The sequence below is a fragment of the Haliaeetus leucocephalus genome, unplaced genomic scaffold, assembly GCF_000737465.1.
Source record: "Haliaeetus leucocephalus isolate CR32 unplaced genomic scaffold, Haliaeetus_leucocephalus-4.0 Scaffold984, whole genome shotgun sequence".
In the NCBI taxonomy this organism is placed as follows: Eukaryota; Metazoa; Chordata; class Aves; order Accipitriformes; family Accipitridae; genus Haliaeetus; species Haliaeetus leucocephalus.
The window spans coordinates 2,050,754-2,073,609 of NW_010973420.1; the positions used below are offsets into that span (position 1 = coordinate 2,050,754).

The 22,856-nt window shown below is 39.1% G+C and overlaps 1 protein-coding gene across 1 annotated transcript; it reads right to left on the bottom strand.

The window, feature by feature from the left end:
* Positions 1-931: 931 nt before the first annotated feature.
* Positions 932-22,416, bottom strand: LOC104842245 (uncharacterized protein FLJ43738). The gene is made up of 11 exons (XM_010584470.1): positions 22,346-22,416; positions 21,787-21,950; positions 18,040-18,224; positions 15,541-16,430; positions 14,356-14,550; positions 10,926-11,223; positions 8,977-9,141; positions 7,964-8,176; positions 5,238-5,376; positions 4,031-4,212; positions 932-1,117 (listed from the first exon to the last, which is right to left on the bottom strand). Exons 1-11 carry the CDS (start codon positions 22,414-22,416, stop codon positions 932-934), a joined length of 2,688 nt encoding a protein of 895 aa, XP_010582772.1.
* Between the last annotated feature and the right edge of the window lie 440 nt (positions 22,417-22,856).

The window sequence follows — 22,856 nt, forward strand, 5'->3', positions numbered from 1 at the left end:
AGAACAGTTCAGTTTGGAAGGGACCTCCGGGGGTCATCACGTCCACTGGACTGTGGACAGCAGCACCAGCTGGGTGGTGGGTTCACTGTCTCTGAGCTCCCATTTAAATGTTTTTCCTTGTATTTAATCAGAACTCCCCCATGTTCTGTTCCTGACCATGGTCTTAAGGGCCTTACGCTGGCCCCTTTGCTTTATTTTGTTTTTAAAGAACAATAGGTGTGGGTTTTTATTTAAATACAAGATTACATTTCTGCAAGAAATGAATAATTAAATGAAGCAGAGCAGTATCTTGCATGATTTGATGACATGACAGCAAAATAAGGCCAGAACTCATCTCATCTCCCACAATAAAGAACAAAATACCAATTAAACCACTTTTAACATTGTTCCATATGTAATTGAGACAGTAACTACAAGCTTCCTGTTAATGCAAAATTTGCCAGCTGATATAGTTTAATTTAGAAAGTTCAAATAACATGAAACTTCTTCAAATATCTAGTAGTTAAACTGGAAAGGTAAAAATTGCTCTTCAAGAGCTTAGATTTATGCTTCTTAGATGAGAAATGCTGCAGCCTACGTTCCCCGGTGTAAGGCTGGGCATACGGCTGAAGGGTCAGCGTTTCTGACAGCTCTGTGGAAAGTTCAACCTGTGAACATGTAACGCAGGTAATGATGCACAGGGACACCCAGGGCAAACCTCATTCCTTAATTCTGGACTTGAAAAGGAGACCTCCCAAGAATGCCAAGTTGTCCTATATATAATTAATTAGTTTGTTGCTTTGGAATACACCCTAATAATTTAATTTATTGACCTAGTAATTTATTGTTATAATGTCTGTGTACCGCGGCTCTTTGACACGCACCATATAAAATAATGTGGGCCAACTTCTGCTATTTCTAGCAATGAGGTGGTCTTACTTGAATGTGCGCCTCAGAGTTTTTCAAACTTCTTATACTCCCTGTTGTGCCGGGGGGTAACAGTCTTGCTGCACTTCAAGCTGTGCTGGTCATCGGGGCCTGGTACAAAGCCACTGGTGACACCCTTCCTCCCTCCTGGGAGGGCATCTGACCCCGTGTCACAGGACGGGTTGTCCAACGCTGACAGGGCTGGGACAGGCTGGGACAAGAAAACAGCATATGTTCAGGTGCTCGGCCAGCTAGGCTTTAAAAAAAAGAAAAGAGGTGCAGGCAGCCATTCCTCACAGGACAGTTTGGGTGCCTTTGCACCCCAATGTGAGTCAATTTTTAAATGCAGATTCCCCAAAACATGGATAGGAGAGGAAAGCTGTTGTGCCCTCATATACTATTACATAAATGAGCCCCAGAGCATTTACCTTACAGGCAAACTACAAGGTTGGAAATGTGCACAGCTAAAGCACACAGTGCTCAAACTCATAGTCTTACAAGCCTGTATTTGAGATCACTTTCTTTTTTTAAGAAAAGAAAAAAAAAACGTGGTTATGTGCGACCTTTGTGCTTCAAAACCTTTGAGAGAGATACAAATCACAAGCTGAATCCTAGTGTTAAGTGAAAAAAAAAAACAAAACCAAAACCAAGCAACCAAATAAAATAAAAAAAACCCCAAACCCACACAACTGTCAGGTTAGTCAGTAAGGCTAAAGCTCCAGCTTGGAAGTGTCCACACAGATGTCATACAGCCCTCACTCAGGGGGTTTGCTTGCCTAACAAGTGAGTAGAAATATTGAGCAAAAATTGTCCCAGTAATCAAACAGCTGCACCAGACAAGATCTGAGAGAATAAATCTACTCAGAAGCATGATTTGAACGTGAGAAGTGAGCATACCTAAAAGCAGGTGATCAGATTACACTCACAGAAGGCTAAATAAAGCACATGGTTTGAGAGACAGTCCAGTATTTGAAGCAGGTACAGGAAGCCTGCATAATGAAAATTTTTTTTTAAAAGTCCATATTTGCTTTTATAGCAAAAAGTGAATCCTGTTAGAGATACAAAGCCTGCACCTAGGAATAGGCACTATGCACAGACAGACAGACTAGCTTGTGTCAGTTAGTTATCCGATGGGAGGGAGATACATGGCTGGACCCCAGTGCACCGGGATGAACAACGAAACCTTGGGAAGGGCATCGGAGCACCTGGGGACTAGTCCGAGCAATCCCTTGGTGTTCCAGCAATGCTCATACCTGCACGGATGGTAACAACCTTTCATCAGAGCGACAGGAATCCTAGGCAGGTAGACTGGGAGGGGAATTACAATGCTTGTACAGTATGGAGGAAAAGCCGCAGCATGCACTTAGCAACCAGCTCTAAGCTGCTACAGCAAAGATTTAAAAAAAAAAAGAAAAGAAAATCAGGTGAAGAAGGCAGGGATCTAAAAGAGACAAATCGGCAGAGAACGCAATAGCATAAGAATGTGCAAATAGAAGGCAATGGCACTGAAGTAGCTAGTGGAGCTGAGATACTGTGTTCACCCTTCTGAAAACAAACTGACATAAAAATAATCAGAAAATAAATGATGTTGTGATAATGTGACACTGCATGTTTAGCTTTACTATATCCAGCATGGTTAAATTCTATGTTTCTTCAGCAAGCCACATCATCCAGCAAGGACATTTTCTTTCTTTTTCTGTCAGAATTAAAACACTGTACTGGAAAAGGAGGCTAGTTTAGAAATTATTAAAAGCAAGAACTAAAAATATATCAGGAGGGTTTTGTTGTTTGGTTTGGGTTTTTTTTTTTTTTAATCTTTCTCCCAAAGTAGACCCATGGAACTTAATGCACATAACATCCTTTCTAAAAGATTGTCTTTTTTGCAAAAGAGTAGCCAATTTAGTGAAGCAAGACAGAAATGTCTTCCCATCAGCTATAGTTGGAAGGCTTGAAAAATGTGTTCAAGAAACTTGGGATATGACAGAGTCAAGTCTGAGTGCCATAATTAGAATGATGTCATTAAGTGCAAGATATAAGTAAGTTATCTAATAAACGAACTGCATATTTATATGCAATCTAGCAAAAAGGGCTCCGCATTGGAATTATAGGAAACAGGCTAAGAGTCGAAGATGGACAAGTTTCACAGTTTGAACAACCAAATCAAAGCAGAAGGCCAAGCACAGAGAGCACAAAGGGATATGCAGTTCAAAGCCTGACGCTCTAAACTGAGGAGGCCAGGCAGCTTGCTGCTGAGTGTCCATTTATACAAGGACTGGCACTCAGAATATTGGAAAAAAAAAAAGGGGGGGGGGCATGGTGGCAGCAGTGAGTTGGCCTCAAAGGTTTAATTCTGCTTTTGTTACCAACATTCTCATAGTTCCTGTGTTTGCTTTTCTAGAGCATTTGTAGCCAACAGTGAGCTTCAGTCCCTTTGATCAAAATCAGCTTTAAAAGCACGCTCAGGGTTTGGGTCAGTCATTTAGATGCAAGCCCTGACTATGATTCAGCCAACAAAAGAACAGTTAGGTGCAGGCCACCCATACAGCTTTTCATATTAATGAGCACAAACCCTTTAGTCTTGCAGACTGGGGTGTCTGTGGGGGATTTTTGCACCACCAGGCTGAAGTGCAACACTCAGGACGCCTATACAGCACTATGGTAATCAAAAGAACACATGGCAAGACATTTGGCATCTAGTCTATAGAAGTGCCTCGACCCCTACATTTCATTAGGAGACATTACAATTTCTTTTAGAGCTGCTAAGCCAGCTGGCCAAAAATTGTTCTTCTTTTCTCACCCACTGCACACTGACAGGCAAGGTAGTTAATTGAACAGAAATTCTCCCCCTTCCTCCACTATCTCTAAGCTTCAAAGCAAAGAACTAAAAGAAAAAAAAAAGAAAAAGAAATCATTTTGTGCCTGGGCTGATACATTTTTCTAAGAGCTTTGTAAGATTGAGTCAACCAGTACTATCAACGCCAATTTTAACAAAAATTTTTACTTCCAAAAGTACTGTGCTAAATTAAGAGTGTCACATGTTATCTGCCTTCCACAAAGTGCAGGACAGCTGTTGTTGTGCAAAGGTAGGTGCCAGGGTCAGTACTCAAAGACAGGTACCCTTTACCTTCAAAATTGGTCCTGCCTTGCCAAGTGAGAATTTCGGAGGTACACCTTGCAGAAGTCCATGGAGCTTCTGTAGCTGAAACCTGGCTCTCAGCCCACATGTGGATAACTCAGCTGCTGTGGACCGCTGGTGAGCTTTCAGCTTGGTATCGTCAAACGTAGTTTGCAGAATCCGAGTAGCATCTTCACAAGGCTGACAACAGACTGTAGAAGAAAAACCAGGCAATGGAAACCACTTAGATGGAAAAGATAGGTTTTGGCTGTTTGAACTAAAAAAAGTAGGCTAAAAGCCTCTATTGCAAAGAACACCATTTCTCACAAGGATTCCACTAGAAGAAATTATACAGTTGTTAGAATAATGGCTAGTGCCCACAGCAAAGACAATTCACTGTCCTGTAGGCTCCATAAAACACACATGAACGTGGAATTAATCCTGCTTCCAAAAGCATTTCTCTGTAGGAAGCACTTGAGAAGAACTGCACTAAGCAAGTGTTTTGCAAGTTACAGGGTAACAGGCAGCAGAAAAGTTGCCAAAGATGAAAGATTCTAGCAACCACAATAAATCTATTCTTTTCTGCTTGTAAATATTCCAGTGAATCTCAGTTGGTTCTGGGCAAAAAGAAACACATGGCAAACTTTTCAAAATACTGTTTTATAATGAAATAAAACTTTGTCTATTACTGTTTGTGGGAGAATGTGAGGTTGTACACTGACCACCTCACCAAGGCACACTACAGGCTGCTGTGACAGACAGTGTGCAGATTTAACTGGCTCATCTCAGGCCCCCTCTGGACCAATTATCTGGTATTGCTTGCAGCCTGTGAGGGACATTTTGTCTGGCTTTGGTAACCAAAACTGATTGTCATCAATCTGTATAAAGGAAGATCAGGAAGCCAACAAAGCTAGCTTTACAGAATAAGCCAAGAAGGATCTATACCTCCCTGTAATATTTTACTATAGGCAAAGGCACTGAGGCTAAGAAGTTGGGTAAATGGAGGGGTAAAATTGGAGTATGGCCAAGGTCTTACATCTTAGGATGCTTCATTTGTTAGAGTATGAACAGTTTTGCTGTAAAGTGTATCTCGTTGCTAAACACCTTTGCATTCAAACTCCCTTCCTCGATGGCAGAACTGAACAAGCTTCAGGACCATATGTCAGAGCTTTAAGTTAAAAGCTTTGTGATTAGTTAATTTTAACAGATCCATTACCAGTCTGTGGGGCTGTTGTCATGAAGAGCTCAGGTGGCTTCTTGTAAAGATCAAAATCAATGTGCCGTTTGTCCCAGCTCCATCTGTCTCGTGACAGCACTGGCTCCATGTTAGCATGCAGAGTATTCTCCTGCCATTTCTAAATGAAAATTGAATCCCTTTAAGAAGCTAGGCCAAAATCACCAGGGAGGAATCACATAAAATAAGTTAGCCAGATTCTTGGGTAGCAATCTAACAACTACCATAATAGGAACTTACCAAAGTCCAGACTTCACTACACAGGACCATTTCTCTCTGTAAGTAGCTTTTCAATTTGTTGTGTTTGATACACATGAATAAGAACAAAAATCCATTTTGTGAGCAAGCTGCTGATACGCTAGTACTGAGCTGTTATCTAACATGCAGGCACTTAGAGTACACTTGAGAAATACCTGGCAGGGGATTCAATTTCATCTTTATGTCACATTTCTCTGCAGTGGTATAAAGGATCTGATGCACTTTCCTGTATTTCATACACAGCTACTAAAATCGCAGGTGAATGTGGACCATCCCTCTCATCCATGTGATTCCATATCAATATCCTCCTCCGCACAATGAGACTGTAAGAGGATAGACCCAGTCCAAAAGCTAGCTAGCTAGTTACTTATCTTTTCCCAACAGTAAGAAGTGGGCTGGCTGTACAGAACTGCCAGAACAGCGAGAGCTATACATCATCTCAAGGAGGATATTAAAGCACAGTGCTTTCAGAAAGCAGAAGCTGCCCTAGTGCTTCTAAAAATACAATCAATAAACTACTGGGGCCAAGAGCCCAGGTGTCCCGAGGAACCAGGTGAGAGAAGAAGCACGTGCACTGGAATCGTGGCAGGAATATTCATCATCACAATTGCAAAATAGAGTTCAACTTTTTGTGGTCCTCTGACTACCCACTGCTGAAATACCAGTTAGATTTTTTCAGACAAACCTATCCTTCCTAGGCTACAAATTAACTCCCACTGTCTGTTGTTAGCCCTGTACTTTCACTGTTTTACCTAAAACCGTGCCATTAAAGGATAGCTGAGTCACTGCTGAAACTGTATGGAGATACTTTAGGAAATCAGAACAACTCCAAGAATCTTTTTGCCTCCCAAGGGATGGTGTTACAGAAGATAGCCAAACTCTGTGTTTGAGAAGAAAACCAGAATGGTTGAAGAGGCAATGTATCAGAACCAGACTGCTTCAAAATGAGATCCTAATAGTTTTTTGCTTTTGTTCCACCTTTCAGGTAACATGAATGGTAAGTTCAGAATCAATCTATCTATCTCCACTGTCCAATATAATGCTGGTCTTGCCCATGAGGTCCCTGCATGAGCAGAGGAGCCTCCTTCCTCTTTTCTCCCAGCTCCATGGCTAGCACTGATGCTACACTTCTATTGGTACTGCCAGGTTACACTTAGTGTCATTCAGGGTAAGACGTCAGCTCTCTTCCCCTCTCTCATCCCATCAGTAGGTGCCAATGGTCAATACAACATACTGATCAACTGCTACACCCACACTGAATATCACCGTCCCCCATTTATTTCAGTTCAGTAACTCTAGTGTCAGTCATCAGCTGCTGCAGTGTAAGCCAGCTACTCCTTTTTCAGCCTGTTGGTTTTTGATCATGTACTGCCTAGTTCCCCTCCTCTTTTTTGTCTCTTCAGCAAAAGGCACCAGCTATTATACTGTACTAGCTGGCTTTGGTTACTCTCCGTCAGTGAATCTTCTCTGCTCCTTCATGAGAAGATACATTCTCCAGCACGATGGATCAGAAAAAAGCACTTTGTTTTCACTAACCATTTCACTTCAGCTATACTCTAACCTTTTTGAGAAACTACTTTAATTTGTATGAAAAAAAGATAAATAAAGCCTGAAAATTAAATGAACATGTACACATTCTTGCAAGATACAATAACAAGCCTCCCAGCATTCACCTTGTTCCACTCTGTGTTGTGACTGTGTTCAATTAATTTGGTAGAATTTACTGATCCTGCACAAAACCCCCCTGTTCTATTACCTTTATTTCCTCACCTTGCCAATTCTAACGCAAATTTTCTTCCTAATGGCAGACTATGTGTGCTTGAGTATGCACAATGCTGAAGACTGTTCAAAACACGGAATTGTAAACCAGTCAAGTTGATGACCCAGTAAAGTGGCAGAAAACTAGAAGCTAAATAGTAAAGAACAGGAGAAGGGAGAGAGGACACAAGGCAGGAAGAAACTGATAGAGAACACAGTGGTGGAGAACAAACACCCCATAAAACTGTATACAAACCATAAATAAAAGGTGGAGGAAAAATAAGCAGTGAGGGAATTTGGAAGCATGAAGGAAGGCCACAACTAGATTGGCAAATCATGAAGAACAGCCCAGAACCATCCAGAATGCAATATTATGATTTTTCTGACACTAGACCCCACCTGTAAATGTAAAACAAAGCACTCTAGAGTCCAGTAATACCTGTTAGTACCCAGTTAATATCATCAAATGGGTTTTCTGTATGTGTTTAGGGTAGAATTTGTGTATCCAAATTGTCACCTGGATAAGCTAGGTGCTGATGTACCCAAATTGCAAATATGGATGACACCCTCAAAAGAGCTGCCTAGACTGTACCCCTCAAAAAAGACTTCCATATGTTAAAGCAGCCTGCCTCTTTCAAGTCTCCTAAAATGCTTGAGTTCACTTAGGACTGTTCATTTAAGTTTTCTGTTACCTCACTTAACTCCTCCAGACGTGCCTCATCAGGCATCTGAGGGTGCAGGTTGCTTTCAATGCTGCTCTTAAATCCAGGAAATACAAATCCATCTGGTGACAGCCACATACTCTTGGATTTTGCAGAGAATTCCTTACAGGCAGCAACCACATCCACTGGGTCAAACATGGCTGACAGATACTCATGAGAATAAGTGAATCTGTTCTTTGGTTCCTACAAAAAAAAGATTTTGTTGTTGTTGTTGTTGTTGTTAATGTGAATTCCCCTTTGCTGGAAAAGGAGTCCATAAGGTACAGAACCAGTATCATATCTTTCCTCAAGACTGCAAGTAATCATAAATCAAAATTATACAAAATATGTATCATTAAATATTTTTAAAAGTTTTTAAATTTCATTCTATTATGATCCAATGATGGATTTAATGACAATTGGTATAATGCGATCTCTGTAAAATAATTACAGAAATAAATATCTTTAATATTATTTGCGCAAAAAGGGAACTGTAGTTCATACTGTGTTCATGGTACATCATGAACAGTTTTCACAGAGCTACAGTAATTTCCACTAGCTGATAAGAAAACAGCATTTGTTATTAAGATTTGAGCCACCTATTCCAACAAAAGCAGATAAATGTGATTTTCAAATGTGCTCTTAAATGTGTTCTTCAAATCACTTAATACTGCATACACAGACGCTGCAATTCCTCAAATTCTCCCACTTATAAATGTGTGGGACGGAGAACTGGAAGTGAACACCTAAGTTATCAAAGTCTGCTCTCAAAATGACAGCCCAAGTCACAGAGATGAGACAACTTGACTATAACGAATGGCATTAAGAGCAGAATTTTACACAGCAACAAAAAATATCTCTCAGACTGAGATCCTTTTGGATCCCAACTTCCCTTCCTATGCACTAACATGGGAGTTACTAGTGTGAAACTATTTAATTAATATCTCTTTTTTAAGCACTACATAGAGCAAGCCAAGATGTTCCAGTTATGTGTCTCAATTTACCTTTGCCATTTCCTGGCGAAGATGCTTCTTTGCAAGTTCTGCAGAATTCAGGCTCTGAGAGCTGTAGTTAAAGACAGATTTGCCATCAACAGGAGAAATCCTGAAAGCTTCAAACTTTGGCTTTTTCATCTTTCCTTTGAGTTGGCATACAGCACCAATGTTAGCCTGCAAACAGAGATTACATGCGAGTTCTGTCTGAATTGGGAATTCAGAGTGTTACGAAAAAATTATAAACAATCAAATGATTCTGTAAACATAAAACCAACTTCAACAAAACAAAAAACCCTAAAAAAAATCTACATATAGATTTATTACATAACAGCTCTTTGTTAATAAAATACTCCACAAAAAGACTCCATTAAAAAAAAACTAGCACCACTTCACCCTCACATAGGATATTCTGCAAGACTAATTGCAGTAGACTGGAGGCAAGCACTCACCAGAGAATGACTTCTACTTACAGATCTAATAGTTGTTCTGGAGAGCTGATGCTCATCATCTTCAAATGAAGTAAGATTAGTTCTTTCATTTTCATGATTCCATTAACACCCCAGCAAATACAGTGACATGGGAAACACCATTCATTAGAACTCTTCAAATTTCTCTACTGACACAGTATAATTAAACCCTAATACCTATTCATTGACTTAAAAACATCATTCTACTGTGTTTACAGTAATTAGGGCTTTGAATTCAGACTCTGCCATAATAGGCAATTACAGCAAGCGAGTAAAATTGCATTTTGGATGTCACTTCCCTGTGACATCCACTCCCCCCCCCCCCCTTTTTTTTTTAATCAAAAAGCCTGAAAGGTTACCTTACCTACTATTTAAAAAGAATTTCATATTTTCTTTTCTACAGAGGACTTCCCAGTTCCTCTATTATCCTCCTGATTCAAAAGCATGTATAAAACAAAACGTGGTTAAAACAGGTACACTGGGAAAACTGCTAACTTTATACAAGTAACAAAATAACTCTACACTTAATCTGTAGAGAATGATTAGGCCCAAGAGCTCTGCTGCTCTCATCCTCCTATGATGTTATAAATGCAAGTACCAGGAACGATTATTTAACGATTGTCTCCTTTTCTAGCCTGATGTAATACTCCTTTATCAACAGGCTAAGACTGAAAAAAGGAACTACTCGGGAGTTAAATTTCTTCCAGTATCTCCAAGACAGTACCCTTACACAGGAACACAGATTTCCACATATCAGGCAAAACCTCTTTGTATTAAAATATATACAGGAAAAAATATTCAGAACTTTTCTTCACAAACCACAGGATGGCTAGAGTCCTCAACTAAGCAATATACTCCAAAATCCAATTCAGACTCCCAGGAAACATGCGGGATACCCCTTCTTTGATGTCTATATTAACAGGAAAGGGTTTAGTTTCAATGCATTTTCTCTGAGGCAACAGAAGGGGTGGGTGGGCACTGGTAACAAGCAAGAAGAGGTTCTAAAATTCTTCACCATTTCCTTAAAGCTCAGCTCAGCTCTGTCTGCAACTTCTTATTTTATTTAGTTAAGAATAAATGCCATCATGGTTGCCCAAAGGCAAGAAGGTCTTTCACACGGCAAGAGAAGAAAGCGCAATTTTCACATGAGCTTAGTTGGCTTGGCCCCCTGCAAGCATCTGAAGCATGGATGACATGCTAAGCACAATGGGGGAGCTATGGAGAAGAAAGAGCAAAGAAAATTAGGAACCAAACCCAAAAAGAAATTACAAGTCCTTTAATCTGTTTCCTTACCACTCACACAGTGTCTCCTCCTCGCAAAATAAAATTACCCTGCACTTTTTTATCATGTTTCTACAATACCTACAAACACCCTACCAAAAGTTTTTAAGTCTAATGAGTTATTGTTTCAGGAGATGAAGGAGGTGTCGATTAAGGATATGAAGTTTTGCAACTGTGAGGCTTGCCTCTCGCATATTGCAAACTACTCACCACAATATGGTTTCTCTCAAAAGACATTTTGTCTGCTATTTCTTTCTTCCGCTGCACATACACTTCATTGTAGTTATCTACTGAAGAATATACTGCCTGTTTCACTCTGCTAACTTTTCCTGGTACTGTGCAATCATCAGAGGAAAATGAGAGTAAAGGAGGTTTCTGAGTGAAGAGATCCTCATCAGTTAAGGGAACTCCATACTCGTGACTCAAGACTGTGATCATCTCTGCTGAGGGCAGCAGATCCCCATGAATTACATCCCTCAGTCTCTTACTGTGACAAAGGTAATTGAGCCTACAAATAGACATCAACATTTTATTAGTTTACAAAAACTTTACTGCAATCAAATCATTACAGTTAATATTACTGTGGAAAAACTATACAACCTTCTTGAAACATCTACTTATTAAGAAGTTCAGGTCAGTTCACGTATGCTGGCATTTAGCAGCAATAAACAAGTTTAGCAGTTTAATAAACCTACTAGGAATATTCTAGGAATGTTGCTGGCACTAGATTTAGCTGCAAGTTAATGATTAGTTGCTGAATTTCTCTAGCCTCGGGCTGGAAAGGCAATAAAGCAAACTCCCTTCATGCACACTGGTTCTAGTGTGTGACCCATATTTATGTTGAACGCCCACTAAAATCCATCCTGCCTTACCTCTATTTTACGTCTTGTTCTGATCAACTTTCATTCTATATGCCATTCATGACAACGCTTGCCTCACATGTGATTTCTGTTTATTCACTAAATTTGGCCTGAAAAGACTAGTGTCAACACAAAACCAGTTCTAAATATATGACAGCTACTGAGCACTATACGCACACTTCATACCTATGCACTTAATTCCATTCTCAGCCTCCCTGGCTCAGGCCATAGCAGAGGCCATGAAATAAAATGACTCACCTGATAGCCAAACATAGTATTATGATTCCTTGCCAAAAGTGGAAATTTGTTAATCATTTATCACATAGCTATTCTTTATTTGAGCAGAGTAACTTTACAAAGTATTGTAAAAGAATTCAATTGTAAAATTACTACAACATTATTATCTTACCATTACTTCTGAACAATACATGCAACTGATAACTTTAATTTCAAAGTTGCATCAGCATTAATGACACAAATAGAGTTTGCATTGGTATGTTAAAAAATTACATTGGAGATTGTGCATATGGATCACATGCATTAGTTTTCCTACAGTTAAAATGACTTTCCTGGCTAATTCTAGCAGAAGGAAATGTATCAAGAAGTAGCAGTTTCTGTTGTGCACACATGAAACCACTGGCTGACTACAGCTAACCAAAAACTAAAAAAAACCCCAGGAGTTCTGCAAGTTAGATACTGCTCCTGAACATAGTTCACAGTCTGCATACTCCAGTGAAGAATTTATTTGTATTTCTCTGAATAATTACAGCCACAGCAGAATGAGGGTATGGCAAAAAGGACTAACACTCAAAGCCTGGCAGACATGATTCACCAACCTGTGATGGTGGGTTGCTGGAAAGAGCAGGTGTCTAAAAGGACATTGTCTCAGCCACAAAAGATGCTTTTACTGAGGTTCTCTCTAATTTTATAGCAACGAGTACTATGAAGTATAGTAATCATTCCTGCAGCTTCACTTCTCTCTAGTGGAAAAATAACCCCTGCATTTAAAATTATCCCAGCCATCCCAAAACCTTCACTTTCACTGCAGGAACCTGAGCTGCAGCTATCTAGCAAGTTGTGTACAGCAGCTAACCTGCTGATTTAATTTTCTCTTTTTTTAGACAGGACATACTACAGTAAAATTTCACAAGAAAATTAACTACCAAGCACCTAAAATATGCAGTATTATGTTATTTTCTACTTCAAATATTGCCAGCACATAGGTTAAGGAAGAAAGGTACCTACCAACCGTCATCAAAGAAAAAAAAAATAAAAAGGGACTTTAAAGGACATCACAGTGATGGCCACCAGTCACCTTCATATTGTATTCTTTTCCTTACCATCTCACAGAATAAACATGAAACAAATTACAGATATGTGAAGAGGTACCCAAGTTACATGCAGATCATTAGAATGAATATACTTCAGAACTTGAAGTGTAAAGGTCTGGCTCTTCATTAGCTTAATGAAGTTAAATTTCATTAGTTGTCAGCAAATAAACAGTTCTTGCACTTGAATAGGTCAGCCAACAAGGGGAAACAGATAGGTATACTAAACGAGCCTGCTAGATCAGAGGTGTACTGCATTCATTTTTCAGCAACTGCCTTGACATATACAAAATAAAACTTGTAGCAGACAGGTAATCCATACATAATACACATTATTGAATATGTTTTACCAAAAAGCAAGCATGTGGGAGGGCAAGGGGTAAGGCTGCTATGAGATTGCGTGTAGATTATTGCACATTAACAAGATTACAAGATTTTTTTGTGAAATCAGACTAATGTCTAGGAGACATTCACTCTTTCTTGTCTCAGGATTAAATGTCCCCATTCATTTCAAATATGCTTTGGAGGATTTCATTTCAGAAGTTAATCTAAACAAGCCAGTCTATTTCTAGCAAGAAAGAAAGTAATCACAGTTCATCTCTGCTTTCTAAACCCAAGTTGCTCATACCAAAGATGCATGGTACTTTTTTCCACCTCTCAACAGATGAGTCTTAATTTACAAATAAACAAACAAAAAAACCACACATAGAAATTTTTTCATAGATTAATAAAATAGATAGATAGAAACATATGCACATAAGACTTCACCCACTTTCTTTTCCTTTAAGCCATCTCACAAGGTGTAATACCAGAGATGCTTTAAGGCAAACAGCTGTGAATACCTGCATGCTGACAAAGTGAGCAACTCGGCAGAGATCCAGCAATAACTCATGCAGCAAAACCCCCAAACAAAAAGCCAGGAACAGGAAACATATTCTCCCGACTCTCACAGAACTCTTCCTTTCTCTAGTTACTGTAGGAAAACAGTTCTTAGAATTCCCCACTTAGTTTAAGGGACTTTCTGGCTCTACCAAGTCCTATATGGCCTCCTCCATTACTCCATCCTACACCACCTCTATGAGAACAGAGCAGAGAAGTAAATCCTTCCCAGCTGATGCTTCTGACACTGGAATTTTCTCCTTCTTCTATTTGTATTATATTCAGATATTTTCTTACATCCTATCCTACTGATACACCTCTCTTCTTTACAAATTATTAACTCCTGCCCAAACTAAAAGTGGGCTCACCAATACCACTATGTCAGCAGTTAGAAAACCATGCTCTTCTGTCTTACCATACCTGATCTAAAATCTGAATTACCCATCGGGCCCACAGACTGCTTTCATCAGGGAAAAGATATCCAAGAGTATTATTTTTTGTATTAACTATTCACTCTACTTTGCTAACATCTCATTTCCTAATTTCTTGACTATGAATCTGGACGAGTCATACCTGGACAAGGCTTGGAAACATGCCCAAGGAATCATACCTCTGACATAAAGCAGAGGCTGTTTCATTATAGTGAAGAGGGGCTGACAGAGGCGGAAATGATAAAAGATAGCTTCCAGGTCTGTATACCGGCGCTGATGGAAAGACAGTTGAGAGTTATACAGTATTTCCAGTTGTCCATCTTCATGTCTGTAAGTTCTGTAACAAAGTATCCCAATCACAAGGTTAAAACAATCAGGCCCTATCTCAGGTTTCCTCAGTTCTGCAGCACAATTTCTCTAATGAAACTGCTCTGCTTTCGTCCTTTAGATGGAACCTCTTACGGCCTTCGCTTCACATGGACTGTTCTGAAAAAATTATTTTTGACAAAATTACAAAGCAAATATCAAAACTCTCACAACATAACTGAGTTGCATATGTTTTCTTTTTAAGCCACATGGCAAACATCTGAAAGGAACCTCACCTCAGTTCCATCAGTGTTCTGCCCTTTAACACCCTTATTACCGCTACAAAAGCATTACATAAATATTTCTACTACAAATACCAAAATTGATACTGCAACAATAAAACAAAGCTTCAATTTAGGTTACAGGTGAGCACCGACAAGACACGACCTTTCATGCAATAAATAATTACAGTAACTGCAATGAAGTGACTTGCATTAAAAAAAAACAAACAAACAACAAACCACCACAGGAAAGCTTTAAAAACATGCTACAGTGCTGGAAAAAATAGAAATTATTTTTAGGCATGAAATTTGAGTGAGACATTCTCTTTGAATTTGTCACATTTTCCCCTAAACTCAAAAGAAGAAACAGCTTGAAGTCCAGCTTCCTCAAAGTGACTATTTTGTTTTAGATCCCATGAAGTATTTTTGTTGTTACTCAGAATTGGCAGATTATAGTGCTGTTTCCATAAACCAAGTAGCAGCTTAACAAAAAAAAGTACACGCTGCCATCCTTCTTTTAACTTTACATGGATGATCTGTGGTGTCACGTGATAAAGATGAGAAGATTATGCCTCAAGTGAAGCAGCCACTGGGACTCATATCCACTAAAACCTCACAGAAAGCATTAGCTATGTAGTTGCCCATATATCTTTGTATAGAAAGGGATGGGGGAGGTATAAATCAAATTAAAATCTCTGAATCTAAGGAAATAACTGATGAAAAATGTCAAAATCTCCTACCTTTCAAAGTGTCTATCCCATAGTCTCCTGATTGCTTTGTCTTTTAATCCCTCCAAGACAAGGACATGAGTTGCTCCATCCAATAAGTGAAAACCAGTAACAATATCCAACTCAGAAACTTTCTCAAGTGTGGTTTTCAGTTTTAATGCAGCAAGAGCCATTCCGATTAAGTGTACAGGATAGCAGTCCAGCTGGAGGGCTTTAGCATTGATTTCTGTAATTTCTTCCACCAAATCATGTAATAAAGATGAATTATTGTAGTCAAAAATGTAGATTATACAACCATATGGGCAATTTGTGACTTGAGCATCAGCAATTTCTGCATGCATTCCCAACGGCACAGCTATTTCCACTCTTACTTTCAAAAGTGAGTCTGATTCCAGATAATGTCCCGTAGGTAGCAGGGAAGAACTACTCACTGATCCTGTTCTCTTCTTTTTTTCATCCTGCTCACTGAAAGCAGCTGTATTTGGAGCTGAGCAGCTACGAATGGGAGCACTGATAGCCAAGTACTTTCTACCCAGCAATAAATCAGTTAGACTGACTTTAGCTACCCCATGTGGATGCCACACTTTGTTCTTTGTAAAAGAATTACAGATTGTGGATTTGCAAGCAAGGAAGCTCACCTTACCCACTTTTTCATCTGCATCATCTTCCCCAAACAAACAGGGCTTTTTTGTGTTGTTTTCCATGTTTCTATCCCGGTCATGAACTTCAATCTCCAAAGGTGGACCTCTAAGACACCTCTGTAATTCCCCAGGTTTCATCGTCCCTGTTAGAAGTACATTAACATCCTTAAAGTAGACATGAGTTCCATGGACTTGTCCATGAGTTTGATGAGGTGGAAAGTTATGAAATTTGTATTTGCAGTAGGTGGGAACACACAATCTCTAAAGAACAGAAAGATGAGGAGAAACAGATATTTGCAGCGTTAACCTTTTTCCTTTTTATTTTTAACCTCACAGAACAATCAGCTTTTCTAGTAACGAAGGTATGGGGGATGTATTTTATAACACAAGCTATGGTCTTCCAAGGCAGCAGAGGCCATTCTACATGTCTGGATCCTGCGTTTTGGGAATATACTGTCCCCTTCATTTGCCTGTCCTCAACTTTGTTGACTTTCCAAATATGTCTGAAAACCTCTCGCTGTTTCTAGATCATTAAAGGAGCATGCTGGGGACTGCAATGGCTCCTAGATCTTTTTTGTTTCTCCTTATGCATTCATCTGTAGGATTCGAGGCCTAAAATAAATGCCTATAGCTAGAAGTTACGAAATTCAACAAGTATCCAGAGATACTGTAGGGAATGGAGATACTGTAGGGAATGGACTCTATGATCTTCATTATTAGCCATCTGTTTACAAATCTGGGGAAGCAAACAGGGGGCTTCATTCCACAACACTTGTTGCAGTTCCTCCATGTTAGCATCCATCAGCACTACGGCAGCCTGCATGGAGTGGAGGCTACCTGTCAAGGACTATCCTGACAACTGCGAATCTGAAACAGTTCATTATTTCATACAGTATCCCACCTGGCAAGGGGAACAAAGTCAAAACTTCTGTGGTCACTCTGCAAATCGCATTAGAAACTACAGAGCGGTTTTTTCTCCATTATTTATTACGTTGCGCAGTTACTGACATTTTCCCTGTTTCTCTTCGTAAATGCTAAGCCAGTTCGCCTAGCTTGTCATAAGCCCTGCAGTGTAGAACTCCACCACATCATGCGCCATTATAAAGTTCCTGACATATTATTAAACTATTTTCACAAAAACAATAAAAAAAATCCTACTAATGTGAACCAGATCTTTCATACACTATTCCCTTATAATTCCACCTCAGACAGGGATCAACAAAATAGCTCCTGAAATCAAAGGTCTTTGACTTTAATTTCACTTTCACATCAACAATATAAAATGCTCAGAAAAGAGCCTTTTTAAAATAACATTTCTTTAAGCCTAAAAATGCAACCATTTGACAAAAGAACGTATTTTCTAACTCATCTCTCAAAATTTACAAATATAAGACCAAAAACTTTATATTGTCACCAATATAGAACTTCTTTCGTCCACAGCATTTTTTAAGGTGTGAAACATTTGCTATTTTTTTAAGCGAAATGATATTTTTAACACAGGAATAGAAGTTGTCCTAACAAGCAAGTCAACACACACTGACCTGTCAGCAAATTGTTTCAAACAATATAGCACTGCAACTGAACTAGATCTTCTCCGGTTTACTCAAGATCCACTGCTCAGAAATCAAAATAGGATAACTATATATAAATTATTACCCTTGGAAAACACAAGGATTGCTGTTTTGCTGCCAGTGCCTATGATATGTAGGCACTAATCTGGCCACATGTTTTTCAGGAAATATGTTAGTCATATTCTCCAATTTTGCTACTAATAAGGAAAGTTATCTTTAAAACCATGCCCATATTTTAAGCAAAGCTACTTGAGGGTAACAAGGAAATTCCTTCAGAAAGAAGTAGCGGTATGTGTTACCTGCAGCACTTCTATTGGTACAGGTGTGTTCGGGAGGCAGGTAGCTGAATTAATCCTTATAATCAGTGGATTTAATTCATGTCTTTGTTTTTCAGACAGAAGAGGTGTTTCCACAGTGAAAGTCATGTAAGCATCTAAAATTTTAGCATTATTTTCTGCCAGACGACTGATCACTGACTTTTCTCCTTTTTAAATATAGAAAATTAAATATTGTTATAGAAGCAATCCCATCAAGGCACCCATATTTGATGCAATTAATTACAAACCTCCACTGAATTTGTATTAAAATAAAAGTGTTGTTTTAACTGCTTCAAATATTATTTATCTTCTACAGTAGGAAGAAAATACTTCTCAAAGCAGTATCAGAACCCCCATTGGGCTAACTGCTGAAAGCGCACACAAGTTTATTTCTTTTTAAAGCTGCAAATATACAGTTCACATAAACACAAAAATTAAAGCAGTCCAGAAACTCTTCATCAAAATTAAACTCTTCGTTAAAGGCAAACAAGCACCTTTAAACAAACTGGCAGCTTTGGCACATCCATACACTCGGCAGCTGAGTTCCATGCTGCATAATGTATGGCTATTTTTGTCTGCGTGCACAGAACAAAGGGGAGATTTAACTCACTACACACAAAAATAGGACAACATATATTAATAATGAATGTTAATCTAGTCACAGTCAGAAAACCACAGAAATAACGCACTCTACTCTGACCAATATCCCACTTTCAACACCTTCTAAATCAAACAGGATACAAGAGCTTAGATGTACACATAGGGCAGAAGTACTTTTGACATCCTGCCCTTCAGAGCACACAGACCTCTGAACACGTCAGCCTCCCCCAGATCTAAACCAAATCCTAAATCTTTCTTAACCAGTTTTTACCCAGAATGCAAAATTCCCTAGGGATCTTTCAAGCCAGTTTCCAGCAGGCAGACCCACCAGCACAGACACTTCAGAGGAAGAGACACGGAGTACGCCTAGCCATGTCGCTCCCTCCCTAACAGAATAATACCTGAGAGGAGAGGCATGACATCTAACTGCAGTGAAGCAATGCCATATTTCTCTTCCATAGTAGTATCAATGTTTCTTTTAGGACCAGAACCTCTTCTACCTGTTGATGGAAGGGAGGCAGGGTTGGACTGAGTAGGAAGGAGGAGACTCTTTCTTGCAATTAATCAAATAATTTTAAATTTACTGCAGTAGGTGGCATAATTCAGTATCGTCCTTAGAAAAAGTCATTGATTATATACTTTGACACCAACTTAGGCTAGTATTTCAACATGCTCAAATTTCCATTGCACAGTCCACTACACTACATATGGAATCCCTACTTTACAAGAAAGTTAAATTTGCAACAGCAAGCACTGGAATTACCAAAATTAAATTTATCTTTGCCACCTTACTATTCTTTCCTTGCATATATGCATTATGACACATATACAGTACTCTTTGTGATATGCATTCTATTGTTTCCAGAAACTGGTATTTTATAACTTCACAGCTACAGGAATATTGTCATTCCTTTACCTCACAAGATACCATGAAGATAAACTCCTTCATCTTTGTCATCTTCTTAGAGGCTAAGTAATTATTCCCAAATTCCTTTTGCCCAGATCCAGTCTTTATCCAACTAGTAAAAGCACAGTCAGTCCTAGCCTCAAGTGTATAAATCCTAGCTTCAGATGCTTTGTCCCATCAGTTAACTAAGCAAGGACAGAATTTCAGCACTAGTAGTTTGACAAATTGTAGCAAGTGAACACAGTGACTTAAAAGAAGAACTGCAGAAATATTAATACTGCTGGTCCTGATTTATTATTATTCCTATAATAAAAGGAATGGCAGAATGTTTTAAGGACAAATTTAACAGTCAAATGGAAGGAGAGAGAGGTGTGCAACGTATTACTAAGCTTTATCTTTTAATAACAACAGTAATGTGACATGACATATTAGCAGTACCAAAATTACACTGCAGAAAAAATCAGTCCACTCTGAACAAAAGCAAAATGATAACATAGAGAACTCCCTACAAAGTGCGTAATTGTTTATCAAAAGCTCATAAATGAAAGTACCAACTGCCTTAATTTTGAAGTGTCATGGTTTAACCCCAGCCAGCAACTAAGCACCATGCAGCCGCTCACTCACTCCCCCCCATCCAGCGGGATGGGGCAGAAAATCGGGAAAAGAAGTAAAACTCGTGGGTTGAGATAAGAACGGTTTAATAGAACAGAAAAGAAGAAACTAATAATGATAATGATAACACTAATAAAATGACAGCAGTAGTAATAAAAGGATTGGAATGTACAAATGATGCACAGGCAATTGCTCACCACCCGCCGACCGACACCCAGCCAGTCCCCAAGCGGCGATTCCCCACCCCCACTTCCCAGTTCCTATACTGGATGGGACGTCCCATGGTATGGAGTACACTGTTGGCCAGTTTGGGTCAGGTGCCCTGGCTGGGCATGAGAAGCTGAAAAATCCTTGACTCTAGTCTAAACACTACTGAGCAACAACTGAAAACATCAGTGTTATCAACATTCTTCACATACTGAACTCAAAACACAGCACTGTACCAGCTACTAGGAAGACAGTTAACTCTATCCCAGCTGAAACCAGGACATGAAGAAATAGCGTATGGAAGTTTCAGGGAGAATGATGACATAAGTCACGGGTCTTCAGAGTCACGGGAAAGAAAGACCAAACCAGAGCCACAAGGTAAACGGAGCAGATGTGGTTGAGGGTTAAGCTCTTCAAACACACCTTTGTGCTGCAACCTGAGCTGCCCACCACCATGTGCGTGCACACAGGAGGGCTCCAAAATGCCTGCCTATTTCTCTGCATGCCCCATTCTGCATTAGTGTTTTCTTTACTACTCTTCAAAAGGTCTGTCCATAAAAGCAGGAGCACCAAACTCTGCCACAGTGGACAGCAACAGAAAACGGTTGTCAGGTAAAGATTTGGTTGATGCTATTGGTGCATTCACTTATTTTGACAGAATGGTACTACAACTGAATGTTATCATTCATGCCTGGTGATAAGCAAATGTACTTTTTATAATGTGTACTGGGGGCAATGTGTACTGCAACCCTGCGATGCCATGCTAGTTCTTACCCAGACAAGCATGTTATTTAACACGGGCAAGTTAATATATGGTCTAATGTCCATTATCACAGCGGCTATCATCTCCTTCCATCTTTCATAAGGCCTTCGTCAATTGTCAGCTACAGATGAGAGAGCAAAATATCACTCAGTGGGGCTGTGGTTTTTCATTTAACATAATGAACTAGCACTGGAAATAAAAATGGGCCGTAAACTACAGATCAAAACCTGGCCTCTAGTAGGAAAAGCAATGCAAGTGATATGAAACAACAGCTTGATAATTTTGCAGTTGGAATATTTGTTTTAGCTCCAACATTACTCTTTAACTGTTTTACAAATTTCATCACTGCACACCCAAGTCCCTTGCAAATATCCATCACTTCACCCCTGGAACACCGCAAGTGATAGAAAAGGACCGCCATCATCCCTGTTTCACACTACAAGCTAAGGAAACTGAAAAAGAAAGTTTTATTAGCTGCTGAAGAAACACAGAAAGCTCACGGCAGAGATGAGACTAAAGCACAGGTCCAATAACTCTTTTTTTGTTTTAACCTTGAATTCTTTAAAAAAAGAAAAAGAAGATAAACAGAATTCCATATCTACCTTTTCAAATCTAGTCCATAGTTCCATCCAGAACTTACCATTTGTGGTGGCTGTTTCGTCTGCTCCATATGTCACATTTCCCACATTATCATTTGTTTTCTCAGTTTCTTTTGAAGTTGAATTAATTGGAGGACCAGCAACTGCTTTCTGCTTCAGAAGTTGGGCCTTATCCAGAAATCTGTTTTTTGCAAATATCACACTTCTGAAAACATTAAAAAGATCTGAAGTTATTTAAGAAATATGAAAAATAAATCCCTGCCATGCTAATGATTCCACCAGAATATAAACATAAAGGATATCAACAGGATACATGGTCCTTCTCTTTTGAGTAAGAGACCACATTAAGTACCTGAAGACATGCATAAAGTAAAACATCTTGTACTACATACTACAATACCTTACTTGCAGAGTTTTCTGTACATCTGCTTTGCTTTTTGAGGAAAGAGAAATACATCTGTTCTGTAACTGCTGACATTTGGTATACCCTGTTACACAATTACAGATAGACCAGAAATCTAGAATTAATACAGTTTTGCTCTATTATAGGAGGAACTGCCTTCTTAGGGGGGAAATACAGCTAGGAATGCTGTCACTTACATTTCAGCACTAACAAGCTTCCCAAACTTTGTAATATCAGCCACTGCTGTAAATCGTTCTTCACAAGACATCACGCATTTTATTCCCTAAAGTACATACATTTCTTACAAATTTGATATATTATTGCTGCTGAAAAATTAATATTAATCAGCAACAGCAGAAAATTAAGTGATTCTGTTGTCCCTCTCTTCAGATCACTGTTATATATTGTACCTGGAGGGCGGTAGTACAAGACATACTGCAGCAAAATTGTTTTATCTGTGAAGAATAGTGCCCCCACAGCTTCTCACAATGATTGCTTTAAGGCTTTCTGGTGCTGATTATTGTCTCCAGATTATCATATTCAGTCTACAGCATTTTCTCTCAGATTTATTAATATGTGCAACATCTTCCTTTTATCCTTGGCATTAAATCTTTCAAACATCCTTTCTTCCTCCTCCTCCCAGGGATTTTAATCTCAGAGGTCCAAGTTCTGCAGCTGCTTCACAAACATTATTTTAATTCAGACAGG

Coding starts and splice junctions, on each gene's coding strand:
- LOC104842245 (XM_010584470.1), bottom strand. CDS start 22,416: ATGTCTTGTGAAGAACGATTTACAGCAGTGGCTGATATTACAAAGTTT. Junction 18,225..21,786: donor CGAAACAGCCACCACAAATG/GTAAGTTCTGGA, acceptor ATATTTAAAAAG/GAGAAAAGTCAGTGATCAGT. Junction 16,431..18,039: donor TACCAATAGAAGTGCTGCAG/GTAACACATACC, acceptor TCTGTTCTTTAG/AGATTGTGTGTTCCCACCTA.